Source organism: Pleurodeles waltl, chromosome 7 (assembly GCF_031143425.1).
Source record: "Pleurodeles waltl isolate 20211129_DDA chromosome 7, aPleWal1.hap1.20221129, whole genome shotgun sequence".
In the NCBI taxonomy this organism is placed as follows: Eukaryota; Metazoa; Chordata; class Amphibia; order Caudata; family Salamandridae; genus Pleurodeles; species Pleurodeles waltl.
Window position 1 is genome coordinate 1,392,422,294 of NC_090446.1, and position 12,222 is coordinate 1,392,434,515.

Sequence of the window (12,222 nt, forward strand, 5' to 3'; positions counted from 1 at the left end):
GTGAACATTTCAAATATGAATTTGGAGAGAAGGAGTTGTTGATGAAACTTTTTCAAGACCTGAACCTGAAAACCTTGGAGAGCTTGCCAAGCCACATCACATCTCGTGGTCCATATATCTGCAACGATATGGTCTCTTCCCTGATGCAGTCCCACAAGCCAACCTATCCGGCTGGTAACTTGGGCCACTCCTCTACAGGCTTTCAGCTATTGGAGGGCTCCCAGAACTTGGTGAGCTTAGGTAGGGCACAGAGTAGGTACTGGACCTTCTTCGGGTTTCAAGGTGACACTTATGGGCGCATTATTGACAAAACCAAGATAATTTGCAAGCTATGTGGTGTCCGACTCTCCTACAGTGGAAACACCACTAACCTCAGGCAACACCTCATTTACAAGCACCGACGGGAGTATAATGAGCTGGTGGGCACTCAAGGAGCAGTGGTAGATCCCCAGAAGAATGCAGACTCTCATCCCTCACGAGACTTTGGTGCCAGGGCAGTGGCAACTCCTGCCATTGGAAGGACCACAAGAGCAGTGGCAGATTTTATTGTGCGAGACCTGATGCCAGTTGAAGTAATTGAAGGGGAAGGTTTTAACCAGATGCTTGGCATTTTAGACCCCAACTATAAAATCCCAGCTGCCTCTTTTCTGGCACACACAATACTACAAGATATGCAGCTTCAGGCGAAGACTAAGATAGTAGAACTGGTTAAATCCCAGCAACAGTGCTCTGTAAGTCTGGACCTGTGGACACACAGCAGCACCCTTTCTTACCTTACACTGACCGTACACTATGTGGACGAAGCATTTGACTCAAGGAACAAAGTCTTGTCTAGTAGGGCAGTGTCTGATGAGCTCTCGGTGGATAGCTTAAAGATGGTGCTACTAGATATTACAGATGAGTGGCTAATCCGAGATTGTACATCCTATGCCGTTGGCCTTAACAACCCCACTGTGAAGCTTGCCACATCCAAGCTGGGCTGGAAATCACTACCTTGCATTGGACAAGTATTAAAGGGATGCATCGAAGCGGTTCTTCAGCACCCCACAATCCAAGCCACCCTGGACAAGTGTAGGAGGCTGGTGACCACTGTTTTCTCTTTACCTGCTCAAAGTGAGGAGCTGGCAACTCGAGAGCCTGTACTTAAAGTTCACCTCAAAATGTTTCTTCTAGATGGGACTAAGTGGTATAGTATCTACAGCCTTCTGCAGAGTATAGTTGATCACTCAAAATTCCTTACGGATCTGGGTGAGTCACTGAGTGAGAAAGATGTATCATTGCAGCATGAAAACTGGTCAGTTCTCCGAGACGTAGTTGACATTTTGAAACCCTTAGCCATAGCTACCTCCACATTTACCAAAGATTATTATGCTGGTCTCTCCCTGGTTAAACCTGTGATTACCAGCCTCCTCTATAAGCATTTGGCACCCAATGACTGGGATTCAGAGTTTGCCAGACACATAAAATCAGCCATTCACGAGGATCTTAGCTTCCGTTATTCAGACACTGAGGTCAACCAGGTGCTCAACTTGGCCTGTGCCTTGGATCCCCGTTTCCGAGGACTAGATTTCCTCAGTCAGCCTGACCGAGTAGAGACACTGCACTTGTTGAAGCTTGAGGCATCTCGACTAGCCAAGACCCATCCATCTGAAAATGTTCGAACTACTCCTGAACCCGTAAATCAAGGGCCAGCTGCTAAGAAGACAAAGCAAGACTCTGGCATTGAGTTTCTTCTGGGAGACTTATGCAACGTACGCAATTCTGCTGCTAATTCTGTGAATCAGCAGGCGGAGCAAGAGATCAGCAGCTTTCAGACCAGCGAGGCATCTTCACTGTGCCAGGATCCACTTCAATGGTGGAAGATGCATCACACCCAGTATCCACTGTTGGCTCGTGCTGCCCGTAAATTTCTTGCTATTCCTGCAACCTCTGTGCCCACAAGTTGGCTCTTCACAGACTCTGGTGTAGCAGTTTATAAGAAGCGTACAGCACTAACTCCAGAACATGTGGATATGTTAATTTTCCTAAATGGTAATCGTTCTATTCTTTGAGTAAAGCTCACCAGGTCTTCCCTTGTGTGATACTCTCCTCCAGCGTTTCAGCTGTTTCTACAGAAGATTATGCCTCATCTTTATCCAAAGAGAGATCACAGACCCATCTTTCTGTCCCCTGAGAAAATGGTACCTTACCCATGGGAACAGGTAGCTCTAGATTTTCACAACTTGTGCAATATTGAACCTGACTATTTATGTTGTTTAGATGGACCTGAAGGATGTCTGTACAGTACAGTGCTGAGAAATGCAGATGCAGAGTATCTCCAGGCCAGCTTCTTTGCTTTTTGATTTTGATTGCATATAAGCTGGGGCCATCTTTAGTTTGGCCACATAAAGCAACTTTTTACCGGACGTGGCTTCACTTCATATGGCCTACTTCTGATTCCTTCCAGTGTGGCACTCTGCTAGTTGGATTATTTTATTGGGGAGTGCTGTTCTTGGGCGAGATCCCCATTTCTTGTTTTTCTTTGTTGACGTCTATTTTCATTAGGATTCCAAAATTCCTCTTTGTTTAGTGCTGTCCGTTTGCTTACACAGGAGGACAGTGGATATGCTTGTGTGAAACAGCAGGTGTGTTTGAAAACACATTTCTACCCCGTGAAAGTATTTGGCGATTGGGCTAAACTATTTTCTTGTGACAGAGAGAAAAGCAGATGAATGCATGTTACATAAGAACTTAACTGACGAGTGAGAGCTAGTGAGACTACACTTTTAAAGAATTGTGTCTGGCCAGCACATTAACAGGTGGTGTGCAGTGAATGTGAGACTGCATTTGTATATGCAGGAGGCTTAGCACAGATGAGTATCAGTATTGATGTCTGAGTGTGATGGTAAAGGAGCGGTTGTGGTAAGCATTTTTTCTGGCTGCAATGCAACCGAAGTGAGGTCACAAAATAAGCTGTTTGCGACAATGTGATGTGTTTAGGGAACTAGTCAGTTACTACTGAGAAGTAGGATTAGGATCCCACTAGTAGGGATGATGTAACCAAAGAATTGAATGGTACTACTTTACAGTAGCATTTACCACTCCACTAGAAAAACAAGAAGGTGGCAGCATGGGATTAAAGTATTTATGAAAATATTTTTGTTTCACAGTACAGGGTCTGACCATACCATGGAAAAGAACACCCAGTTCCTTTCAGGCGCTTATTCCACCTACCAGAAACGTAGTCACCCTGTTGCAGTACCATAAACTATGCAATAATACTTTAGAAAATGTGTGACTGCAGCCCATTCCCCAGAATGTATTGTATCTTCTTTGACTTGGTTTTACCAAGGGTCTCCAAAACTACAGAATCACCTTCAAAAACATAATTTTGTAATTTGCCTACATTATTAGTTTATTTTATTTGAATCTATGTGACACCTAAAAGTTGTACTGTGTACTACCTGGTAGCTATCTCATTTGAATTCCTGGACATCCAGAATGCCTTTCATTGGTCTCTGTGTGAGGCATGCTTTCTATTTTTCTTCTTCAACAGTTAACTTTCCTGCAGGCTTTTGGCATATCCAGGCTAACTGGCCAACACACATCTATTATTTTGGCCCAGCCCAAAATAAGTCAACTCTTGCAGGCTGTCAAGCGACATCAGTCAGACAACTAGCTAGATGGGCTGTGCAGTGCTGTCTGAAATTCATTAGGTAGATAACAGTTATTCAAAAGGCGGCTGTTAAGATTGAGCAAATTCCATAAGAGGGCCCTGAGGGGAGCTAAGAGGTTTACTTGTGCTCACACAATTCTAGATAACCGTGGAGAACCCTTTCATCAATTTGACTTCACCTGCCCAGGATGTGTCATTAGGAAATTTAAGGTACCAACAGGAGTGCTGGCATCACTTCTTGTATTTCCATGCCTCGTTGACATGAGTCTGGAGCTAACCAGTGTATCACAAGTAAAGTTCCTCAGCTTTCTATCGGTTTGAGGATTTAATCTCTGCAGATGCCAAAACAGATTTCTTTATTGCACAGCACGACGTAGGCTTGTGGTGTCAAGGATCGAAACATAACCTTTCTGTCTTTGACTCCTTTTTGAACCCAAATGCCATCAGATGGCAGAAGAAAACTTAATTTGCCCACAGGAATATACATAATACCTTCTGGTAAGTCTCCCAACAAAGAATAACCTCCCAAGCAGTGTTTCCACAATGAAAATCCATAGGAAGGAGGAGTTTTCTTGTCTGAGGACACAGTCCTGGTCTCGGGTCCATTTGAATACTCAATACTGTTCTCCGACGCCGGTCTATTTTTCATCCTTGGAGCAAATTCCCCTCCTACAGTGAGTGAAAGTGGCATTTCCAACACTTTTAGCTGGATTGTCAAGTTCTTCCAGCACACTGTAAGGTGCATATTCAGGATAGCCCTAAGAGTGGGGCTGCTGCTGTTGGTTTGGCAGTTCCAGCAGCTCTGTTCTGGATACAGACCATCTGCGTGCTTCCACTGACTCCAGCCTGGGTACAGTTTTCAGAGAAAGCCAATGCCTTCTAAGGCATCAGCCCATTATTCACTTAGGTGGTAGGAAAAGCAGCAAACATTTTGGAATAAGCCCTACATACCAATTAGACACAATCTATTAGTTTTGACTGAAATATTGCACTCATCTGGAATTTCAGAATCTATTCTACCATTCACCAAGGCAGTGTTGAAGTCCGTGTTGTCTTTCTCAAGTTTGACAGTCCACAGACAAATTGCACAGCAGCACAGGGCTACATCTGTTTTCTGTTGTCATATCCCTCACCATAGAACCTGGTTCAAAAACAGCTGAGTTGCCGTGTGCGCACTGGCCTTGCTTCCCACCGTCGCCCCAGTTATATCAGCAGTACTGGAAGTTTCTCTACAGTACGGATGGTCCCATCAGTGGCAACTCTCAATACCTATCTAAATAACCCAACACATGTACTGCTCCTTTTGAGACCCATCTAAGAGATGCCATCAATTGCTACAGTCCCTGCCATCTTCCACCAAGGTTGCTGCCTCAAAGCATTATGGCCCCAGTTCTGTGGGATTTTACTTCCGTTACTTCTTGTTCCCCAAGACAGGCTATGTACTTTGCCTCTTGAATTTGTTACATCAACAGGATGAGTTAAGAATGCTGTCTTTGAGACTGGTCCTGTTGGCACTCTACGCATAGGGTTGGCTGGTATCCCCGGATCTCTGGGATGCCTACTTTGATCCTCCAGTCGTTCCTGCCCACAAACACTATCTGAGGTTCACAGTGGGGTCAGTTTGCGTGTCTAATGTTTGTGCTGAAAATTCTACCATAGTTCTATACCAAGATGCAGTCTTTCGTGGTTGCTTCATTCCTGCTCAACATGGGCTTCACTATCAGTGCCCAGATGTCCCATTTGTTTCCCACCCAGAGGTTGACCTTCATTGGAGCGGTGCTAGACATGAACTGTGTGAAGGCTTTCCCCTTCCTCAGAGGACTGTGGATATTCATAATATGATTCTGATGTTCAGGTTCTGATCCCAGTTCTACTAGTCCTATGCCTATTAAGTCTGATGTCCTCATGAATCCTGTTGGAGCCATACACCAAATGGTATATGAGGGCAATTCACTAATGCCTGAGAAAACATTAGTTCTGCATCTGGGAAATCTCTCCGCTCTAAGGCAGATTTGTGGTTTTCTCATCTTGACTCTGCACTAATGAATATTTCCTTACAATATGTTGGTGAGATGGCCTTCAGTCCTACTTGGTTACAGGCAAGTGTAGTTATGTATGCGTTTTCAGCTGGAGCTAGCAGCAGTACATCTTCAATGAAGGCCTTCCTCCCATTACACTAAGCACTGTTCAAATTCTGTCAGACCGCGCCATTGCTGTTTAGTACATCAATTCAGCCGTGAAATTGAAGTCAGTGATGCTACATCTTTCCAATTGCAGTCTGCTGGCAACTCTCATCATGAGGGCCTTTGCTCTGATCAATCTTTCCTTAGAGCTTTAGATCAGTGCTTCTTAACTTTTTGACTTCTGTGCACTCCCACTTAATCATTACCAGAACCCAAGGAACCTCAGTGAATCGTTTTTTCAGGAACCCAGCAGAGTCATTACTGGAAGCTGAGGACCCTGGCCTAAGCATTTTTGATGATTTGAACAGAAAAACAATATACAAAAAATGTAGAAACAGGCATTTCTTAAGCGAGCTCACAAATGATGAAATATTGTATTTAATTCACAAATGTAACAAAAATCGAAATTTTCATTTAATGGAAAGGTTGGAGCTTTTCTAAATTCAGTTGAGGCCACTCATCGTTCATACTAAATTCTGTTTGATGCACTTGCACTGCTCCCACAAATCAATCTGAGGATACCAACTTCATTTTCAGTTTCCAATTTCAAATTCCTTCACATTTACAGAACGTCATACAATGTTCAATTATACATTTTGCTTCTTCGTTTATATACACCCTAAATACACTTTATTAATCTGTTATTATGATTTAGTTTTCTAAGCAGTCGCGGACATTTTGCGTAGGCTTTACAGACCCAGAGGGATCCACTGGCTAAGAACCACTGCCTTTGAGGACCAAGTTGGAACTTCACCCCAAGGCAATGGAAATTATCTTCTCCAGATAAACAGTGTCCTTTACACTTCCATCTGAGTGGTTTACTCACAGATGTCTTCATGCTCATTTGGTTTTGCGGTTTTCTTCACTTGTTTACACTTTTGCAGCAGAATGCTCTTGTATCCTACCACAGTCTTCTGATTGCATGTGTGGAGTTCGAGCAATGCGATCTAGAGTCCTGCCTGCCACTAGCGGTTGCGTTGTCATATTGTCACCAGGAAACCTGCTACAATATCTGTTAATGTATACTACTGGAATAGATTTGTTCACTGCTTCAGTGACTTGGCCACCCTATATGCCGTCATGTGTCTCTGACCTCCTTGTTTAACTCACGACTAGTGGTGTGTTTTCTTAAAGGTTTCCTCCCATTCCATTTATCATTCCCCAGTGGGATTTTAATCTTGTGTTAATATTTTTCATGGTACTCCTACTCAAGCCAATGTACAGTTGACCGATTCAACTTCTCACTCCGAAAACTGTTTTCCTTGCGGTTATAACTTCCACCTGCAGGGCTGGTGAGCTTCAGACTCTCTCAGGCCACACTTCACTGCAATACACTCAGATAAACTGGTACTTAATTTCGACTGAAAGTGGTGTCTGCCTTTTTTTTGCACCAGCCCATCACTCTTCCATCCTTTTTCTTTCATCGCTGTACTTGGACAGGTTACATAGATGGGATCCAGGGGTACGGTTTCTTCTTGCATTGACTGAACATGCCAAAACAGAGTGGTTGATCAGCTCTCTTGTGAATTTACTGAAACAAAAAAGGGTGAGTTGGTAACCAAATGCATGATTTTGTATTGCTATGCCTGGTCAAAGAAATACCCCCTGGCTAATATACATAACCCCTCAATGACAGCTTGTCTGCTTCCAGTGCTGTCACCAGAGATATTCTGTTGGCTGTCAAGTGGCAGCTTGATTATCACTTCATGCATTGCGTCACATCCGGGGCACAGAATGACAGCTATTTTGCCAGAGATGTGTTGCATGATTTCTTTGGTTAATCAGCACTACTCACTTGCATCTCCCAAGTGGGTGAAGGGTGAGGTATTGCTTTGAGACATATTCTTAAGGTGTGAAGAATCTGTGGGAATATGTATCTATCAGAAGAAAAACATTACTTACCTTTGGTAACAATATTTCTGGTGATTATTATATTCTTCCAACAGATCATTAATCAGCCTCCTTCCGCTCAAGTTAATACCAGGTTCTAAGGTATGCAAATGTGTTATCTGCTGTCTGAGAAGGGTAAACTTCCTCTTTTCCTCTTAATGCTCAGTGTAGTTTGTGTGGTATAGATTATGGCTTGGTATTAGGCATGCATCTATTGAGGTGTAGCCCTGTTTGCCTCATTCACTTCAAGGTGTCTCACAGATAGATGCACATACCAAATAAAATTCTGACAATAATGATCAAAATACATAGTGTGCTTATTGTTAGCATTATCTCCTTCACAGAGTGTATTGGAGCTGGAGACATTAAAACAAATGATACACCTATTTAATTGAATTAGAAATTAGTCAAAGTATACATTCATGTGTTTCGCTCCGTATTGGTGGGGATTTCTCACAGTTGTCCAAGGCAGTGGCTCCCTTTAAATAAGAGCATGAGAGAGTTCCTTGATATAAATGAAGTCGTTATTCCAAAGATGAAGGTCTGATTTATTGGGACATTCCTCATTGGGGCTTAACTGGCTTGATATTTTAAGGATGGCCGATGTAATCCCAGAAAAGTTGTAATCAGGATGTGTTACGTAGGCGAAGCTGCATTGAATCACTTCATCAGGGAAATGCGATCAGGTCCAATGAGCAGGGTCCAAGTCTCATGTGGTCTAGTCTGTACTGTAACATGCTGTAATTATTGCTGTTGATTAAACTCTCGGTTTCTCTCCATATGGCTTGTAGACCAAATAGAAGGATCTGACGTTGGCATGGCAATTAGCTCCTTATATGATAAATATCATTACATCCTGAGCAGGTGAAGGCTCAGCCAAAGCCTCATACTACCATCTGGTGGTGTTGGCAAGCAATCGCATGGTAAAAAGTTTCTGGATCCTGTCTGGCACGTGGAGGATATTCATAGGGGAGGAATCTGCAGAAAGATATAGCATCACCAGAAAATATTGTTACCAAATAGAAGCCAATTTTTATTGCCTACTAGGTCATTTTCAAACTTTGTTTTTGGTTTTATGAATCTTGCTATGAAAGAAGTATTTTAAGGTAATCCACTGTGGCTGCAGTATGATTTGATGTAATTATAGGTATCTACAAGACATTGCCCACATTCCAAGACATTAAAGATTCTTCTTGTAGCATTTTGGGAATTACTTGTCTCAGAGATAATACAGTTCTGTTTCTTTCTGAGAAAGCTGGGGTTGGCTTTTCAGTGATGAAGGAAATCTCTGACTTGAAATGGAAGTATGCATCTACATCCACACCTAAAATGATAGTTGTTTCAAAATTCTGATTTCTCTAGTCTTGCCCAAGTGGTGTCCTTGAGTGTCTTTTTCATATCAAGTGTGTATGTGTGTGTTGTCTGTGGATAGGAACTGCTAGGCATTTTGGTGACTGAGACTGATATGAAAATGGACGTTCGCATCAAAAGTATTTCTGATGTTGGGCAGATAGGACAGATAGGTTATCTCTGATAAAACTTGTAAGTTTCATTTGCACAGAAAACTTGGAATTTCCTCACTTACATAACCGAAGTCATAGTTGCCCACACAGTGCATAATTTGTAAATAAAAACGTGCCGGTGCCCAAAGCTGTCCTCTTAAACATGCGGCTGCTGCAATTAAATGTGCGAGCACGGAATACTGAGGCAGCGTAATCCTGAAGTAATCGTGGGCCTCTAAAATCCACTTAAAGCCACTCCCAGCCCCTTCAGCTCACTTCTGCAGCTTTCTGCTTTCTCCCATTGTGACACTTTTTCGTTTTTCTCTTCCTCCTCCTTTCCCATATGAGTCTTTTGCTCGTAGTAAATGCTTGAGGCACAAAAATAAGTGCTGGTGCTCCCCAACGGAAATAACAAGCACCAATTAAGCACTGTGCCCACAAGGCCGCTTTCCAAGAAAGATGGCTGTGCTCTGTTTGTGACCCCCATCTGTTTGGATAATCCTATATTACATTTGTAACCAAATGGTTTTATGACTGGTCAAAGCTCCTTGTGCCACACTTACAAATATTGGTATATCAATGGAATCGTATAGAACATTTGTTTAGCATGCTTGCCATAGGCTAATCTCTTATGAAGGCTTTTGGAATCCATCTCTACCAGGTGTACAAGGTATAGTAGAATTTTTTTAGGACACAGCAAAAAGGATCGTAGTGCGCTCAGTCATATGAAATCCTAGCAATTGGTTCTTAAGCTTTCTTTTGTATGTCCGTCAACAAGTGGTGTGCTTAAACTTTCAAGAACCTCAGGAGCCAGGCGGGCAAGGGGAAGGGCATCACTTTTAGGTGCAAAATCTCACCATCCATTCAGAACAGAGGCTTATATGGTAGCTTTCTATCGAGGCCAGACTAAGGGCATTATCTATATTTTGCTTCTTCTGCACATTTATAAAGCTAGACCCCAATTCTAGAAGCGGTATAAAGGTGTTTAAAGGGGACTAGAGAAGCCCACATAAAGGGATGCAGATATGTTTGTACCAAAGGAGTTAAAAAAATAAATTAAAAAAAATACATTCCAGAGCTGCTTGTCTTTCGGAAACATGAAGGCAATTATTTCGTACTTTTCATACTGATATTTTAATTCCCCTTTTTTCCTGACATGGGATGTCGCAAGTCACAGGAATCAAACATTGCTTGGATGTAACCCTGCTCAGTGATGGATATTTTCTCTTCATCTGTGAATAATAGAACTCTGTGACTTGCAGAAACATGCTAAAAATCAATTAAAATGAAGGAAGTGTGGCTAAAGGAGGTTATTGTTAAAAACAAATGTATTAAAAAAATGCAGCCAATCATCTAACTCCTTCCTAAAGTACTTGCACTGAAACAACTGCGTTTTTTACTTGAAAGAAAAACAAAAGTAAAAATGCATGTAATATAGTTTTTAAACAGAGTGCAAAAAGGGAATGTACCCTTAGGAATTTGTGATGCTGTAGCTTCCCAAAAAAGCCTGCAGGATCAGTGGTGCAGTTCTAAGTTAAAGGTAAATGAGTAAAGCGATCTGACCTTACTACGTGACCCAAATGTGTTGTAGATACACCTGCTGTGCGTTGTCCTGGTGCTTAATGTTGGTTTCCAAATATTACACATGTACATGTTTTACTTTGACGTCTGTTTTGATTTCAAGCATGTGGTGAATGACTCGTGATCCCTTGCTCTGAAAACCACAATGCACAGGGACACAGACTCCACCACAGATTTTATTTATTTGCCACTAGGTTCTTTACCAGTGGTTCCTGGAAAAACATGTACTCAAGAAAAGTATTCAAAACAGAAGACCGGAAAACAGTTGCAAAACAGAACTAGTGAAGATTGGCTTTGTCATCGTGGAAGACACACACTCCGGGGTGGGAAATGGGACATGGAAAATGTACCATTTATTGCCTGTCTAGTAACAACCGCTATTAGGATTTGTAATCGGTGTTTAGCGAGGGATCCAACTGAAGATCATATATGTAAATTAATATTGATGTAAAGAAGACTAGTCATCTCTTGAAAGCCAAACATTCACCATAGGGTGCTTTTTAAAAACAGTTTGAGGAACATAGGGAAGGGATGTACAGTGAGCCATCCACTGTGAAGGATGTTTGAAAGGAGAATCATAGTACATGTAATTCCAACCCCAAAAATTCTGATTTTTGGGGGGGATACTACTAGAACTCCACAAGTATCTCCAACTTATGGGAAAGAGACTACACCTTGATTAGCTATAAGTCCAGCTGCCTTCAGATGTTCGAAATGCATAGGATACAAGTGTCCAGAAGACTGACGAGATGGTAGACATAGACCACGTTTAAAATGGGAGATTGACCTTGAAAAATTCATTGAATTTGTTTCAGACATTTGAGGCCTGCAATAGAGTCAAAGATTGACCTTGAAATAAGGATCGACTTCACATCAAAAAGTGGAGCCACTTTGGGTTAAGGCACAACCATCAAATGAGTTGTTCCTTGGGGTGGAAAAACTACCTCAAATAAAGATAGACCTTTAAGAGAAGGTTCCTAGAAAGGAAACTTAAACAATAAAAAATAAGCCTCAAAGACTCGCCACAGAGTCCTTCAAGAGTTCACCCCTGAAAGCAAGAGAGAAGCTGAAAAAAGAATAACCTTTCTTAAGACAGTCAAACATCACAGTAGGTTATGGAATGCAGATTCACATTGACCAGAAGCAGGTCATGCAGTGGCATAATCTTCAAAATCTGAAATGCAGTCTCCTATTCCCCATGATAACAAAATAAGTGGAAGTTAACCTTGAGAAAGGCTGTTTCATCTCATCTCAGAAATTAAATTATGTCAAAGAAATCTAAGTCTAAGCGACTAGTAACAGAACTGCCTACTGCAATTTCTGATGCATGCTTTTAACCACAGATTCCTCACCTTGTGATTATTGTGATAAGTGGTACATAGCCTTACAGAGTAGCAGAGGGCTAGCCACC

General features: G+C 42.1%; 1 protein-coding gene across 2 annotated transcripts in view; it reads left to right on the forward strand.

Annotated features, from left to right (window-relative positions):
• LOC138246404 (E3 SUMO-protein ligase ZBED1-like) overlaps window positions 1-12,222 on the forward strand; it is a 169,139-nt gene that overhangs the window by 140,737 nt on the left and 16,180 nt on the right. For both annotated transcript variants that reach the window (XM_069200991.1, XM_069200992.1), the window contains one exon: window positions 1-12,222. This exon is cut by the window's right edge and continues 16,180 nt beyond it. In XM_069200991.1, the coding sequence (XP_069057092.1) occupies window positions 1-2,051 (2,051 nt within the window). In that variant the 3' untranslated portion in view covers window positions 2,052-12,222.